This window comes from Mastomys coucha, unplaced genomic scaffold, assembly GCF_008632895.1.
Source record: "Mastomys coucha isolate ucsf_1 unplaced genomic scaffold, UCSF_Mcou_1 pScaffold22, whole genome shotgun sequence".
In the NCBI taxonomy this organism is placed as follows: Eukaryota; Metazoa; Chordata; class Mammalia; order Rodentia; family Muridae; genus Mastomys; species Mastomys coucha.
The window spans coordinates 26,590,763-26,608,382 of record NW_022196905.1 but is presented as its reverse complement, the minus strand read 5'-3'; the positions used below and the strand labels follow the sequence as shown (position 1 = coordinate 26,608,382).

General features: G+C 40.1%; 1 protein-coding gene and 1 long non-coding RNA gene across 3 annotated transcripts in view; one reads left to right on the top strand and one right to left on the bottom strand.

Annotated features, from left to right (window-relative positions):
• Nucleotides 1–2,756: 2,756 nt before the first annotated feature.
• Nucleotides 2,757–12,287, bottom strand: LOC116069639. Its single transcript, XR_004110077.1, has 3 exons — nucleotides 9,623–12,287; nucleotides 7,831–8,587; nucleotides 2,757–6,120 (listed from the first exon to the last, which is right to left on the bottom strand). It is a non-coding gene; the product is annotated as an uncharacterized LOC116069639 (long non-coding RNA).
• Nucleotides 12,288–12,471: 184 nt separating this feature from the next.
• The window catches only part of Morc2 (MORC family CW-type zinc finger 2), a 42,650-nt gene continuing 37,501 nt past the window's right edge, over nucleotides 12,472–17,620 (top strand). The window contains exon 1 of one of the 2 annotated variants that reach the window (XM_031340432.1): nucleotides 12,472–13,512. In XM_031340432.1, coding sequence (XP_031196292.1) covers nucleotides 13,445–13,512 — 68 coding nt within the window. In that variant the 5' untranslated portion in view covers nucleotides 12,472–13,444. The remainder of the gene's footprint in view (nucleotides 13,513–17,620) is intronic. The other variant, XM_031340431.1, reaches the window with a different exon arrangement.

Here is a 17,620-nt window from a genome sequence, read left to right as displayed (position 1 = left end):
AGCCCTAGCCATCCTGGAACTCACTCTGTAGAACAGGCTGGCCTCGAACTCAGAAATCCCCCTGCCTCTGCTTCCCAAGTGCCGGGATTAAAGGCGTGCGCCACCACTGCCCGGCTTATTTCCTCTTTTAAAAGCAGCCTGTGAAGGCCTGAAACACCCGCTAGTATACAACAACACTAAATGACCAACAATTCCATGAATGTGCATGTTCTGATGAGCTACCCAGACTACAGTAGTCCCTTGATAGATTCAGCCTGGTAGCACTGGGTGTTTGTGTTGTCTACCCTTAAGTTCACATAACAAAACTGTCTAACAAACCATTTCTCAGGATATCTGCCTTTTGTTACATGACACACAACTCATAGTGTAGTTAATCTATAGGAATCCTGTGTATGGGGACAGTAATCATGAGTCTTTTACTTATGTTGGAGATGTGTCTTAGTCTAACAAATCTTTTAGAGATTTGTTTTATATAGATAAGATGATTCTCTTTATGTCTTCTAGGGACTCTGCTTTATGAATGCCTACTGGTTTTCTTTTGGCTAATCATGTTACTTTTAGAAGATTTTAGTAATACAATAAATTTAGCTCAGTCTTTTAGGAATTTGGGAACTCATCTTCATTTTATAGTTTGCGCAAAGGACCAGTTTTATTTTTTTGCCTAAAACCATGTCTGGACTGAAGCTGCTCTCTTCAGTTATCCAATGAACAAGCAACTATCTGTTTCCTAAACTAATGGTTTGGTTTCAGATCCCCCCATTCACATTTGCTCTTTTTATACACTATTACTCTGAAGGAAAATACAGAATTAAAAAAAAAAAAAAAAAGCTTTCCCTATCAGTACTTCTACAAGGGTTATTATACCTTTAATTCACTTTCAGGGCAATAATCAATTGCTTTCATGACGGTCTAAAGTTTCTCTGGTTCTACCACCAATAGAAACTCACATAAAAATTACATTTATATGTATGTATCTTTGGCACAAATGTGAAGGTCAGAGGTTAATTTGATGAAGTTGGTTCTCTCCTAGTATGTGGATACTGGATACCCAACCAAGGTTGTCAGGTTTGGCAGCAAGTACATTTATCTGCTGAGCCATCTTGCCAATCTTAGAAACTTGTTTTTTTCTTACAATAGGCAGTATGGTAGTCTACAATTAAAAAAAAATCTGAGTAACAGTTCTCTAAAATGGGCTCTCCAGGGGATTTTGCATCATTGCCTGTATCATTTCTTTGGGACATTTTCATCAGAACAAGTCAATTCCTGTCACTTTTGCTTCTGGAATTTTTCTTTAAAATCAGAAGTCCTAGCCAAACATTGGTGGTGGTATGCCTTTAATCCAGCACTTGAAACCCAGGAGTAGCTAGATCTGTGAGACCAGCCTGGAAAGTTTCAGGAAAGCCAGGGTTACACAGAGAAACCCTGTCTCAAAATATCAAAAACAAAATCTATAGTCCTGGTGTGACAGCAATTTGGTTGGACATGCTTAGACTGCCTGAACCTTGGCCAGGAGTATGGGGTCAGTGTACCGCCATGATCTGCTCCACTAAAGTCACATCCTACGGGAAGTAAAGGGGTAGCTGTCCAAAGGTAGAGTGGAGCTCTGTTAGTGACAGAAATGACTTGGGACAGGCTAAAGCAATAGACGTCCATTAAACCAATGTGTAAGTGGAGATGAGACTCTTCAGTGGACCAGTATCCAAGATGTAAATGCAATCCTAAGTGCTTTAAGATAGGGAACTTTGTCTAAACTGAAAATTCAAGGTAAATGTGTAACAGACTTAACAAACTGCCGGGCAGTGGTGACACACGCCTTTAATCCCAGCACTTGGGAGGCAGAGGCAGGCAGATTTCTGAGTCTGAGGTCAGCCTGGTCTAGAGTGAGTTCCAGGATAGCCAGGACTACACAGAGAAACCCTGTCCCGAAAAAACCCAAAATGATTTAGCAATCTAAAAGGCCTTGATAACCTTATTTCTGTGACACATATTTTAAAAAGTGATTCATTTCTTCCTTTTTGCCTAATGTAGACAATGCAATCAGGATTTAGTTTAGCCATCACTTTAAAATCTGTGGTAAATTTTAATGCAAGATAAAGCTATCAAGTATTGGTAATCTTGATTCAAGATGTTTTAAAGGTTGCTTTACAAACTGAGGAACAATTCCTAAATTTTAAGCTTCCTAATGTGTAGCAGTCTGCCAGCTCACATAATGTAAGAACATATGTATTAGATTCACTATACAGGGAGTATTTTTTAATCATTTGATAAGCTCTGGGTTAAGTAACTTGCCAATGTCAAACAGTGGGCATTTATTTTTAAAATTATTTTTTAAATAAAGTTTAAAAGTAATGTAGTCTAAGATAATTATACAGAATTTGAATGTCATGTAATCTAATGCTCAAGCCCTTTCTAAACACTTACAAAGACAAGCACACACCTTTAAATGAGTTCACACCATACATTCTATCAATTGTTTCGCTTAACCCATTGTGGATATTTTTGTATGTCTGGCCACAATAAATGTACCTTATTTATGTTAACTATGTAGGTTTTCTTTTATTGGTGAATCATATTGTATTTACCAATTTTTGCTTCAATTTTTATACCAGTAAGTTTTATGTTTCTGTTGTGCCTTTAGGAAATAATTTCAGTGTGGCCTTGACCTCTACCTTAATAACTTAAACATGCCAAATTTCATTGCTGTCTAAACACCGCTATTAGGACTCAATTTCAAGTAATAGAAACCCAACTCAAAGTAACTTAAACAAAAAAGGGAATTTATTGGTTCACATAACTGAAAAGTCCAGGTGATGTACTATTAGCTTCAGGCACAGTTGGATACAGGGGCATAAATGTGGTCATCAGAACTCAAGTCTCTTCCTCTTTTGGCTTCATTTTCTGCCTGGCTCATTCAACATAGTAGGCCCTGTTGGTTTGAGTTTTCTCCTACAAAGCTAAAGCATCTAAGAGAACTTCTCCACAACTGAGAAAACACCTAGGGTTGATTATCATTGGACAAACTTGAATCATGCATCCATTCCTGAACTAATTACTAGAATCAAGATGGACTTTGCTGTGATTGATGAGGTTGCAACAAAATGTCCAGCACAAGACTGTCTAAACCACAAGGACTGAAAATTGGAAGAGATGTTTCCAAAAATATCAGGAAGTTAAGAGTGAGATGGAAATGGTTGCTGGGCAATAAAAAACTAGCATCCAGGATAAAACCAGATATAGAGAGCTTAATCTTTGCCCATAAAGTTGACTTTTAGCAGCTGGTATTTCTTCCTTGGTAATCAAATTCTAAAAATCACCAGGAGTGATGTCTGTTCTGTCCTCAGGAAACCTACAATTCACTTGAATAGACAATAATTTCCATTAGCATCATAGTCTAGGATTCACCATAAGGTCCCCATTCAAGTCCATATTATCAGAGCCCCACTACAATGGTGATATGAAGCAGGAAAACTAGCCTCCTGCTGGCAAGCAGGTCTGTGAGGCTATTTGAGTTAGTGGCAAACTAAGTTCAGCAGTAAACTTCTGGTGTTGCTGTTTCTTGTCAAGGTGAACTTAAATTTCTGGGCCAATCATATTCATTTCTGAGTTACCAAAGAAATAAGCAATGTATTCTGCTTGCCAACCTTCTATACTCCTATTAGATCAAATAGGTATTTCAGGCGTTGAAAATAAGCAGGGTTGTTCTCTACTTCTCTACTTAAAGTTGCTGGTCAAGGAATATGCAGCATGGTCCTTCCTGTTCTGGTGGGGTGAGATACAGGTTCCTTTTATTCAAAATTCCTTGGTGGAATTGGGCACAGGAGAGGCCGAAACTGACTGTAGTCTTCTCAAAGCCAGTTAGTCTGATTGCAGTAGCATGTCAAAATAGGCAGGTTAAGAGCTGAAGACAGGTAAACAGACGAACAACCTCAGCAGGGCCAGCCATACCAATAATTAAGCTATAATCTAGAACAGGCAGATTAATAATGAAGCTCTGTAAATTAATTTTTGTCCTGGGTACTCCACAGGGTTTAGTCCAGACATTATTTTTGGATCTTAAAGGGCCAGCTGGGTATAGCAGCTTTCGTTTTCTTGCTCATCTGTGCAAGAACTGTCAGCTTAGAAGGCTATATCCTCAATGCAGACTTAAAGTTCTAGTTATGAGTCTATGCTACATCTGGGAGCAATAGGATCGTAGAGCCAGGTTTGTCATAGTTGGCTCTACTTTCTTTGGTAATCAAGTCTTCACCTTCTGTAATACAGCCCACTTCTAAGAATCATCTTAAAAGCAAGTCAAGACCTCAGACTGGTTGCATGGCACTGTTGATTTAGATGAAATCCACGACATTGAAGATAGTAGAAAAGGCCCTAGATTAAGGCTTTTGCCTTAAGTTTTGTTTTTTTTCTACTTATCCAATCACTGATTAGATTCCTGACTTTTCGTTTTAACTGAGTATGGCAGGAGGGAATAGCTGGCAGTGTAGCTTAGTTTTTTTTTAATACAAACACAAAAGAAAGAGCAATGTAGAGGTAATAGAAACGTGAATTTGTAACTTCTTTACAAATAGTTGCATATACAAGCAGAAGTCATCCAGAGTTTGATTTGTTAACTGTGAGCAGTCTAGAATAACCAGATCTGAGTCTGATTTGTGGTGAGAATCATGTAACCATGATTAGTTTAGAGGATAAGAAACAAGGATATAAAGAAGGCAGTTCCAATGTTTACCCAGTGCACTCAGAGTAGCTGATAGCATTTGGCCCTTAAATTGATTACGAAGTAGAGAAATGAGATTTTTCAGGTCACAAATTTAAGTCTTGTTCACTATGATGATTTGGATAGTCAGGAATTTTATCCTTTATCAAAAGTAATCTTAATGTCTTAAGAATACTTCATAGTAAGGAATAAAGTCAGCCACTCTGTTAAGGGACAGGTGAAAATTCCATTGAAATATTCCAAGGACAGAAACTCAGGAATACTGAAAAAATCCTTAGCTGCCATTTATAGATTTTTTTTCCAAGTTAGTCTATTTTTCCAGCAAACAGGTTGACAATAAGCTACTTGAAGTGACTAGCAAGCTATTATAGAGTCAAATGCCAATGTCAAACTTTGCCTATCACACACATACAGTCGATGGTATCAGGCATGAAGACTAATCATTAAATATTTCACTGGGTAGAGGGAAACTTTCCAGCCACATTTTAAGTCACACGTATGATAAAGGGTGCTCAAAGAGTGTGTGTGTCTTCCGGATCATCTGTTCCATGCAGTGGTGGTTGAGTAGTTAATTTTGAATAGACAAGTATAGACGTGTTGAAGAAATTTAGTTTTGTTTTTTTTTTTAAGCTCTGGAAAGAGTATTTATTAAATAAAAAACCATGGAGCAGGTTAATAACTACTAGTTGCATCAACATGACTTGAAACTTGAGACAATGATAACCAGGTTGGAAGTCCCTTTAGGAAAAAATTGTATTTCAATTCTGCTTCATAGTTAATGGTCATCCTTTGTACATGGAATACCATAGTTAATGAGAGGTCAGGTCAAATGAACAACTTGGTCTAAGATGGCCTCAAGGAGGCATCAGCTTCAATACCAGCTCTCGGGCAATTTACATAGACTTCCAAGTCATGTACTTCCAGTACCACTAGTTGTAGGTTTCTGAAAGTTAATGGGGTTCTTCAGTGTAGGATACATATGAATTGGTCTCTGGCTATATCAAATTCCAGGAAGTCCACCTTGGATGGAATGCTATTAAGACTTCATTACACAATGCTGTATTATCATTCTCTGGATAAAGCATCTCCAAACATGTTGAACATCAACTTAATATGAACGGTTTTGAGTTGAAGTACATAAAAGAAGAGAATGCCATTCAAGTCAAACATGTTGTCTAGGGCAGTGGTTTCAAGCAGGATTTTCTGAAGAATTTTACATAAGGAAGTCCCTTTAGGCATCACCATGGTGGTAAAGGAAGATGGTTGTGGTAGGTTGCAGACCTCAACTCCTACTTCACTACTTCATCCAGAGCAGCTTCACTTTACTCTGGACTTCCACACAGCTTTCCTTCAAAGAACTTCATGAGCAAAAGCCTTTGGAAAATCAGTGATAAGTTGTTCACAAAATGCTGAAATACAAAAAATAGGTCATGGAAACCAGAATGTGGGTAAGCAAGCTCAATGCTAAGACAAAGCAGAGACAAAACAAAGTTTTCTATTCTTTCTCTAATGTGGACCATGTTACAGATTAAGAGAACTCAAGTTTTATTATAAATTTTGATTAAAGTTGGGTTTAAAATTGACTAAAAGGGTCAACCATGCTCCTGTGGATATCTCATTAAGTATCTGAGCAGCACAAACTGGGGGATTAAAAAAACCCATGAAATTGAAAGAGGGTAGGGAATAGTTTTGAGGAAGCTAGGGGAATATGATCAAAATACACTGCATGAGATTCCCTAAAAATGATAAAAATATTAAAAATGGCTACCATGTTGGTTTTAAGTTGTAATAGCATTGGGAAATGTATCCATTTCTTTGCAAATATTACTTGAAGTCCATGGTTGGATGATTTCAACTTAAGTAAAGATCTCAGTGGGCCATAACACTAATTCTATAAAAAAATCTTTTTTCTCCTTACGTACCTGAGAAGCAATTGCCTTAAAAGTTACAGGATTCTAGTGAGAAGTTATTGCTAATTCAACTAAGACAAAAGTCATTCCCTCCCTACCCCCTTTCTTCCTATTATCCCACAAATATTTTAGAGGTTCCCTTGGCGAAAAGGTAATAATCAAAATGTGTAATTCTCAGATGTAACACACTAATTCAATCAGTTAACAACAAATTATGAGAAAGGGTGTTTCAAAGACAATCAATTTATTATGGGGTCTCCAGGCCAATCTGCTAATAATTAAGAATCACTGGTTACACAGCTGAGTTTCCCATTCTGTTATAAAGAATGTAGGGAAAAAAAACCCTGCATCAATCCATGTGTCTGAATGTTGTATATAACACATTGGGCTAAATGAAGCTCTACTACTTATCTTGAGACCTTAATACACTTCACTACACTTTTTGTGTGGAAACACATACTACATATTTTATCACGTACTGGATAACAAAAATGACAAATTATGTACATATATAAAAGCAAATGGCTCACTCTAATAATTTGGGGGCAGACAACTATAAGTAAACTTTCTGTGTTCAGGAACATTAACAAAACTTAAAGCAATTAACAGAAACAGGTGCAGATCTGTAGTTAGTTCTTGGGGAAACCATGAAAATGAACAAGAAAATCTAAAAACTTTTCATATTGTGTATTCTTCCCTAATTTTTAAAAAGCCCATCATCAACTACCATGGATACTGCTTATTCCTACACGTTAGGATGTCATCAAGGGATTCTGGTCATCAACCACCATGGAGACTGCTTATTCCTACACGTTAGGGATGTCATCAAGAGATTCTGGTCATCAACCACCATGGAGACTGCTTATTCCTACACGTTAGGGATGTCATCAAGGGATTCTGGTCTAGCTGTAGTTATCACAATTGCACCTTAACCATTGTGCTCTTATAAGGGCACTATATAAATCATTAAGTTGATGCATTTTTCAGTCTCTAATCATTTTAATACTGTGGATAAAATGAAGGCTAAGATAATGCCAAGGGTAATACTGGACTGGGAGTCAGAAGGACTAACTTCTACCACTGCGTCACCTAGGAATTGCTGAAGTACTTAAAACTTCTGTTCTCTGGTATGACTATATTGGTAATTGGCATTAATGTGTATGAAAGTGCTTTGAACCTGTAAAGTGCTATATAAACAGAGGAGATTACCATGTAGGTTCTATCTTGATATATAGATATATCAAGAGGCCTTTTCAGGAATCTGGTTGAAGCCTTGTGAGATGGTTAGGTAAAGGGATTCCTCAGTAGAATTTCTTAAATTGGTGTGAAAAGTTTTGGTTCCTGAGTAACCCGAAGATGATACTATGAGGAATTCAATATGCCTTGGTTTTGATCCCAATGGGTCAGAATATCTGCTTTCTTATTCAGTAGACAGCTACAGATTTGAAGTAGGAAAAATAAGAGTCCAGTGGCCTTGACAGGATCCTAGGCAGTTCATAAAACTTCAATCATTTGAGATTGTGGAGTAGGGTCCAATGCTGTTCTCAGAGATGATGCCTTTCTTCAGACAGTGTTGACAATATAAACAAAACCCCCTGGTCCAAGTTTACTATGTGTCTCTGAAGAATAAACTGCAGAAATGAACTGTACATTTATGGAATAAACTTGGCCTTTGTTGTGATAAAATAGCTTCAGTTATTTGGCTTGAAGACTCTTCTTGACTGCCATATAAAGGGCTGTGCTGAATCTGGGCAGAGTAGGACACGAGTGGAGGTAAAGGCCACATCATGATGGCTGAATGCTTTTTGGGTCACAGTGGTCCACTGGAATGGTGTCTTCTTCAGTAGTAAGGTGGTAGGAATCACCATGGACAAAATCCAAATACCAGGTCTGTAGGCTGATCGAGTAGCAGAAGGAAGGTCATTGGAGGGTCCAGGTGAACATTCAGCAATCAGGAGGCACGGGACTAGAAGGGGCAGGGAAAAAACAGGTAAGGTAACAAACACATGGAATTATATACAGAGGATCTAACACTGGGTTGAGGCTCTGCTGTCAGCATATCTACTGTCTGATGGGTATTCACAAGCCTGGTTAGATGGCGATAGAAAAATTGCTATAAAACAGGGTCAGCAAAAAAGTAAAAGATGGATGAACAAATGCAAAAAGATGCGACAAATAGAAAATGCCTTAAAAGTCCTACACTGGGGCAATAATGTATGCTCAGGCATGGTATAAATATTTAATCTTAATGGTTTCTATCCCTACAACTATCAGGTTGGACATTAATTGGTAGGGAGGCAAAGTTTTCATAATTGGTGCACACACACACAAAAATGATTTCTAGGTAACAATCTAACTTTACCCTTAACTTTCCTGGTGCCATCTTAATGCTGTCTTATGCTCTCATCCTTTAAACACTGCCCTAACCTTTCAATTAACAAGTTTTATTTTGAGCATGACAGCATAAGGTCTTGGTTGGTCCCCATTCTTGTCTATAACAATTTCACTCTCAGTTTCTTTTTAGGTCATTTGGCTCCCTAGTTTTGTTTGTTTTTTTTTTTTAATTTAGAAATAAAACATGAAATTTAATCATTTTATCTAGAGTAATGTTAATTATAATGTAGCAATTATATACACACTGAGGAGTAAGGGTCCCTGCTTTTAAAAAGGCTTCACTAGAAATGGTGGTATGTTTGGGTAAAGATACATAAAACCAAGACTCTTACTTTCAGTGTTTGCTATATGGAAAAAGAACAAATGCATGCAATGAACCAGACTTTGCATACAGGAGACTAAAGTTATCCTAAAGATGTTCTTTTTAATATCAAGAGAGTAAAGATGTTCTTTTTAATATTAAGAGTTACAGGGTTAGAGAGCATCTTAGTTTTATGAAATGGCAGAGATCTGCCGGGTGAAGAACCACAGAAGTGCATTTCCAGGGTAAAGAGTATGAACAGCAGAAGTGCAGAAATGGAAAGGCATTTTGGAAAATGGCAAGTACCGTAGTTCACTTTGGATGGAGTGTTGTCAGTCTGCACTGAGGGTCTGGACAGAAACTTGGGTCTTCAAGTTCCCCGTAACAGTGCTGGTGGCAGTGCTTGATGAGTCCTTGCCTCTCTTTACTCACGGCAAGATCAACAGTTCCAAAACTGAATACTAAACGTCCACCTCCTGTCATATCTTGACAAGTTCTTCTGGGTCACAGGTCCAGTTCTTGAAAACCTGGGAGCCTGGAGTCCATGGTGGCAGCTACACTGAAAAGTGTTTCCACTCCAACTACTGCAAATACTTCATGAACCTCCAATCCTGGTCATCTGTGTTTTGTCATGGAATTTCAAGCTTTTAAGTTCCAGTTGATTTTTTTTCTCTTCCAGAGGAAAGCCTTTTAACACCACAGTCTTAAAGAGTCTTTTGAGGTACATCCAGATTTAATTACAAAAGAGCTAAGACCAACACAGTTTTTCTTCAAAACAGTCATTTCTCTTGAAAGGAAACCATTTGTCTCTGGCCCTTTGGTAAAGGGAATAGTCAACTTATTTTTTTAGACATTTGAATAAAATATCAGAATTGGTAACATCTAATCATACAAAATACACTTAAATATGTTTGTGTTCACTTGCTTAGAGAGTTGTACCACTTGATAAGCACCACTCCACAAAACGAAAATGTTTGAAACCCAACTGTTCAAACATTTTAATAGTGTTTGCTGGATAATGGCCTGGAATTTGATAAAAGCAGCTGACAATAAACAAACAAACGGCATTTTGGCCATTCAGTCTCACATTTGCAAGCAATTAGAATACAAGGTTGGCTAGGAAAAAGTTAAGCTTCAAAATGATTCCAAATATACTGATTTTGTGTTTCAGCCAGAGTCCAACAAAGCTTTTTCGAAAACTTTTAACCTTCAATTTAAAAAACAAAACAAAACAAAACACAAAAAAACAATCCCAAACATCTTCAGGAATCCAACGCCTGGTTCAGTCTGTTCCAAGGAGCCTGCTTGCTAAAAATCCATGTGCACTATTAACTGGTTTTGGCAGCACCATTTAAAAATAAGCCTGTTCACTATCAACCACGCAAACCAGGGATACAAAATAGGAGCAAATAATGGATGTCAATCATGGTTGTAAAAAATAGTTAATGAAAGAAAAGTAGTCAGGCACCAGTAAGAGCAGCAGAAAACAATCGCTGGGCCAAAGATTACACTTCTTGTTACTAGAGAACACATTCACTCCTACTTGTAGCTGCTTTATTGGGTGCCATTGTACCATATGCATCAGCCACCCTTCAGGCACCCTACGGTGAGAGGAAAGGGCTTAGAATAAAAGCCAAGCAGTGAAATGATGTTACCCGAAACAGCCATTATGCATTAAGAAGCAACTCACATATACCAGGGACTCAAATAGGGGCTTCATATTGGTTGTGATGGGTCCCAAATGACATGTAGGCCTCAGTTTCCTCCCGGTGGCAAAAAATGTCCTAAACTCTTCTGGGTCACAGCCCCCTTTGAAAACTTGCTACTGAAGGATCTACTCATTCCCCCTAGAAAACACTTTGCCACGTGTTTCTGTACAGAAGTTCAGGGACCCTTCCTATCTCCAACTCCAAAAAAAAAGGGTTCCCGATTTTAATATCAGGGAATGAGCAGCTGCTATGTCTCCTTGCAACTCAAAGACAAATAAAAGCAATAATCATCTTTATGTAAACCGACACTTTTGGAGAGACCTTCCAATTCCATACACACACTGATAGGCAGAGGAGGAAACTGAGGCGCAGACAAATTACAGAGTGACTTGCCTAAGGTCACTCGGCCAGCGAGTGGCTAGGCCCGGAAGCAAACCCAGATCTTCCGACTCCGGAGCTCGAATCCCCACCCCGGAGCTGCCGCCAGAGCTCTCGCTCCCCACTAAGGTGGCATAAGGAGGAAAAGGCAAAGGAGAAAACCCACCACCAACCATCCTCCAGCTCCCTCCTGACCCTCCAACTGGGTCCTAGCAGGCCCCGAAGGGTGGCGCCAGGCCTCCAGGCCGGCCCCGGCCACCCCGGCCTCCCCCGCCGCCTCCCCGGGAGCGGGGCGGAGCAGTTGCCCGCCGCCGCCAACCACCCGGACGACCCCTCGCCGGATCGCAAAAGCATAGGCGGCCGCCCGAGTTCTGCGCACGAGAAGAAAGACGCGGCGCGAGCGCCAACGGCCACCGGGCGCGCGCCGCGGCGGCCGGGCCTGCGCCCCAAGAGCTGGATGCCAGAGCAGGAGAAAGAGCCGCCAACCGATCGCTCGATCGACCGCACGCCCGCTCCTTCGCCCTACCAGACCGGGGAGGGGGGGAGGGCGCGCCAGGGCTTCTTCGAGTTAGGGGCCTGACTCCCCGGCGACAAGACAAGATGGCTCCTCCGCTCTGCGCTGCAGCTACCGTCCCGGCTGCGTCGCTCGGCCCGCCCCCGGTACTGTTCCTTTAAATGGCGGAGAGGGTCAAGAAAGCAGGAAGAGAGGCGCGCGCCCTCACGTGATGGGGGCGGACCGGTCGAGCAAGATCCGGTCACGTGGGCCGACGTGGCCCGCCAATCAGAAGGTGGAGTCTCAGGGCGGGGGCGGGAAGACTTCGAGCTCCGTGATTGGCCAGAGGTGCGGTGGAGGCCTCGGCGACCGGGCCGTCGGGAGTGAGCGAGGTGATTCGTGCTGCGTGCGCTTACGGAGACAAAGCGGTGGCTGAGGCGGCTGTGGTGGCGGCGGCGGCGGCAGCGGCGGCCGCAGAGCCGTCCTCCACGCTGAATCTCGTGACGCTCGTCCTGTCATCGTCTGTTCAGGCGCGGCGTGTCGCGGCGCGGGCGGCAGCGGCGGGCGGCGGGCGGCGGCGGCGCAGCAGGCAGCGACAGCACATGGTTCCAAGAGCGCGCTGCGGTGGTTGAGTTCCAATTCCGCGGGGAGGGACAAAGGCATCTGCGAGCTGCAGGCAACGCCCGATCGGATCTTTGGGTGCACTCGCCACTGTCCTCTGTTCTCCCAGCAACTGGGACTAACCCCCTCTCCGTCAGGAGCGAGGAGGTTGGCCACAGGACTCAGGCCTGGGAAGGCCCGAGGGCCCGAGGCCATCTTCTGAAGGGCGTGGGGGAAGGGCGCACCTGAGGTGATTCCGGAGGGTGTATTGTGAGGTGTTTCTGTAGGCCACTGTGAGTAATTTTCACCCACTACCTCTGGTGATTGTGGCATAATAGCAAGCTGTGTTGGGGCGGGGTTTGGGAAAAGAGATCTGTCAGTCAGCACCAAAGACCTTTCTGTTGGGAATCGGTGAAGCCAGAAATAGCCTCCATGCCACTGCACCTGTCCGGTAGAGCACTTTTTTTTGAGGAGCCTGGTGTCTTCGGTGGTGACAAAAAAGTCTCCGGTGGTAAATGACGCAGGTGAACCGTCAGAAGTAGGTCAATTTCCTGATTTAGTAGGAGAACAGAAAAAGACCGGAAGAACGTGCAAGCGAAGCTTTTATACCGACAAGTTTGAAGACCATTCGGAACCATTCACTTTGGACTCGCGTCGGAATTGTGTGAAGGAAGTTTGACCCCCCACTCCTCCCCAGAGCACTTAAGGACTGTAGGTTTAGAATACAGTTCTTTCCAAAGTATTACATCAGAGTCATTGAAATACTTAAATCGCTCACAGTTTCAAATATCTGCCTGTATTTTGGATAGATACTAGGGAAATTTTGTTTCACGTGTCACTAAGAAGCACACATTTACCCTTTACTGGACAGAATCCTGGGGAAATCTTATTTCACTATATGTACTTTGCTGTTAGCGGGCAAAGACTGAAGACTCATCGATCGAAGTCATGGCCTTCACCAACTACAGCAGTCTCAACCGAGCTCAACTAACCTTTGAATATCTCCACACAAATTCGTAAGTATCCTGTAGGTGCCACTGAGGTAACCAGTAACTCCTCCTTGATGTTAATATGGAAATCCTTTCTCCAGAAAATTTTGCTTTTTTATTCTTTGGCATGTGTCATTGGAGTAAGATGTATCACTGGATGTCTTGAGCTCTGTATTGAAGAACTGAGATCAGTGAAATATTTGTTGGTAATCTAGAAGAAAATGATTTTCACTTACTGGATCAAAAATTTCAAAATACAAACTTTATATCATTGAGTTGTTTCATCCAAGTGTTTAATAGGAATCCAACAAAACTGGTCTTTGGATCATCAAAATTTGGATCATCTAGTATCAACTGTTGCACATCTTTAGTAACAGCCTAGACAATTGGGTTTATAACAAGTGTTTCTAACAACAGCAACAACCACAAGATGATGATGACATAAATGACCAACTTGGAAGAAGAAAGCTTTTGTTAATGTTCAGCAAACAATTGGTTTAATCTTTCTGGCAAATTGGCTGTACATCCAATGTAGTTTATATATGTTAAGGAGGAGTCGAAATTTCTTTAAAGGCCTTGATTTAGGTAGTCTTTTCCCGAAATATGTGAAATCACAGAAGCATGCTGTGATTCTTGTGATTCATGGTCTTGAGTAAGTGAAGAGGTTAACATCATTATCAGTTGGTGCTGAATATTTTAGGATTTGTTTGTTTAGTTAGTTTGGAAACAGTCTTTTACCTTGCCCAGCCTGATCTGAACCAGACCAAGCTAATCTGGAACTCTGGAGATCTGCCTGCCTCTGCCTCCTAAGTACTGGGATTATAGGTTTGTGCCACCAACCCATTCATTAAATTATCTTGCCAGAGTCTAATCTTTCTGTTCACCTGTTACTTTTGGGCTCAAGGTAAGTATTAGAGTATTTGGATGAGGAGGTAATTAAAACCTAGATGAATAAATGGTCCAGTTAGAAGAACCATCTCCAGAGTAGAGACATAGACTTCAGGTATCTCATAATACTACTGCAATTTTCTAGTCTTTAGTGATTCCACGATACTTTAAAAGAAAACTTCTGAATAGTAAATTTTTCTGAGCAGTGGTTTGTTCAATGCTGAGAGGTTTTATTTTTACATTATTTAGGAAGTTTTTTGTTTATTTGTTTGTTTTAATTGAGGTAGATCAATCTAGAGATGGGACCACAGAGATTACCTTGGATACACATTATGAATCTGGAACCTAGGTCGCTAATCAAACATGCTAGCACAGCCTTTGGCCACACTTTCAGTGTTCTTTATATTTGAGCTAGATATTAAGAATAAGCAGGTGAAGAGACTTAAATGTTCATGGGTTCAGATTTGAATTTTGAACTGGCAGAGCAAATCTGGAATTACAAATACCCTGAAACTTGGAAGACCCTGAACTGACCTTCAAAATCTGACTTGTTCCAGCATCACTGTAGACTTTCTGCAATAACAGTATCAGCAATTCATTGCTTCCACCGTTTTAAATAGAAAGTAATTTCTAAGGCAAATCTATAGGTTTAGCATTATTCTTGTCTTGCATTTGAGAAAACCGAGGCTCAAAGAAATTAAAGGCTTACAGAGAGGCAGATGGAGAGGTAAATTAAAGATACCCAGACTCAAGACAGTATGAAGCATTTGGCTACAGTGCTTAATATTTTTAACCTAATATTGACCATTACCTTGAAGGTTTTGCTTTTCTCTTTATAAGGCAGAGAATTTAGCTTCCTGATTTATTAGTCCTCCATTTTGGTTTATTTTATTAAACTTATGAGTATTATTTCTCCCTTTGTTATTGTACACATTATTAACATTATGTGAACACTGCCAAAGCAAGGAAGTAAACTGAGTTACTTGAATAAAGTGATGTTGGAAGATTTTCTGTGAATTTTATCCATGTTGAATTGAAATTAGTGCTTGCTAATTTCAAACCATTTTGGAAACATTGGAATTTCTTACCTGGACCACAAATTTGATTTTTGAAATGATTGTACTTTGAATATGTCTTGTTTTACTTGAGGAAAACACTGACTGTACAACACCACAATGAGGGTGTTTTTCTTTTAGTCAAGGCTTACCTGTGTAGCCCAAGCTGGCTTTGATCCTCATACCCTCAGCCTCTTAAGTGCTGGGATTTCTGGTGTGGGCCTCGGTTAAGTTTTTGTTTTTTTTCTTTTTTCTTTTTCTTTTTTTATATTTTTTGAGACAGGGTTTCTCTGTTTAGCCCTGGCTGTCCTGGAACTCACTCTGTAGACCAGTCTGGCCTCGAACTCAGAGATCCGCCTGCCTCTGCCTCCCAAGTGTTGGGATTAAAGGCGTGCGCCACCACTGCCCGGCAAGTTTTTGTTTTTTTGTTTTTTGTTTTGGTTGTTTTGTTTTTGTCATTATGACTTGATAGGAAGTTCATTCTTAGAAAAAAACTTTAAAACTTTTTATGTGGTGTATGTAATAGTAGAATAGCAGAATGGTTCAATAAATCAACTCCAGAGAAGGAAAGATTGGTCGTGGTACCTTCTTTGTTCTGTTAAAATCTTAAAAATGCCAATTTCAGATGCTACAATATTAACCATATTTAAATTGTGAAATTAACAGTATTTTATTTATTTTTCCTTTTATGTAGACTTCCAAGCAGAGCCCAGGCTAGAGGGTAGAATTTTTTTGTTTGTTTTTGGTTTTTTTTAGAGACAGGGTTTCACTGTGTAGCCTGAGCTGTCCTGGAACTCACTCTGTAGACCAGGCTGGCCTAGAACTCAGAAATCCACCTGCCTCTGCCTCCCAAGTGCTGGGATTAAAGGTGTGTGCCACCACTGCCCTGCTAGGGTAGAAATTTTTATGGTTTTGTGAAAACCCATATTGAATGCAACTTTTCCATACATATGCATAGGGTAGCTTTTTTGAGCCTCAGTTTCTTCATTTGTAAGATGGAGGTAATATATTAGTGTTTGAAGATTGCTGTATAATAGTCAAATAGTGTTTATTATTTCCTTTATATTGTTTATGTAGAGTAATGCAGCCTGTCATTGGTGTTAGACATTAGATAAGCTTTTAAAATATTTTTCATTTTATGTGGATATTTATCTGTATGTATGAATATGTACCACATTCATGCCTGATACCTACAGAGCTCAGAAGAGGGCGTCAGGCCCCCTGGAACTGGAGTTAGGGATGTTTGTGAGCCACCATGTGGGAACTGGAAACTAAACCTCTCTGTAAGAGCAGTATATATTCTAAAGCACTGAGCCGTTTCCAGTACCTAAGCAGATACATTCAGAAGTATATGCTGGAGAGAGTAAACAGGGTTCAGTTTCCGTGAAAATTAAATCCTATGATACTTACTATTGATGGTTATTCTTGGTTTATCTGTATCAAGGCTGGAAACAGGCTGCAAATTCTCATGACACCCTGAAAAATCTAGTTTCTTTTGATATACACTTCCTTTTATGAGATTATACAAGTTAGGGTTTTGAAATTAAAGGAATCTTGCTCTTTGGTGGAAGGTTTTATGCCTGCCTTCTTTGGTATAGTGGTAGTAGTAATGTTCTTTGATATAAGATGCATATCTTAAGTCACTTGATTTGATATACTTTTATGTAGTCAGGTGAGCATAATGTTTAATTTAAATGACAGGTTTTTTTTTTAAAGATTTATTCTATTTATATGAGTACGCTGTCACTGTTTTCAGGCACACCAGAAGAGGGCATCAGATCCTATTACAGATGGTTGTGAGCCACCATGTGGTTGCTGGGAATTGAACTCAGGTCCTTTGGAAGAGTAGTCAGTGCTCTTAACTACTGAGCCAAGATGACAATTTTTTATGTCTATTACTCTTGGAACATTCTGTGACTTACCTTTGGCATATGGTATTTTTGGGTAGTTTTATCAGTGTAAGAAATGAATGTACTGGGACCTAATCAAGTCTGAGATTTCTGTATTTCATATGACTTACAAGCTTGCTGAAATATAGGTTGACCATATATTTGTATGTGTGTATATACCCATATATGTATGTGTGTGTGTGTGTATATATATATATATGTATGTATGTACATACTATTTGAATATAAAATGGTTCCAGAATTTCTCAGCCACTACCACTGCTGCCTCCTCTTTTTTTTTTT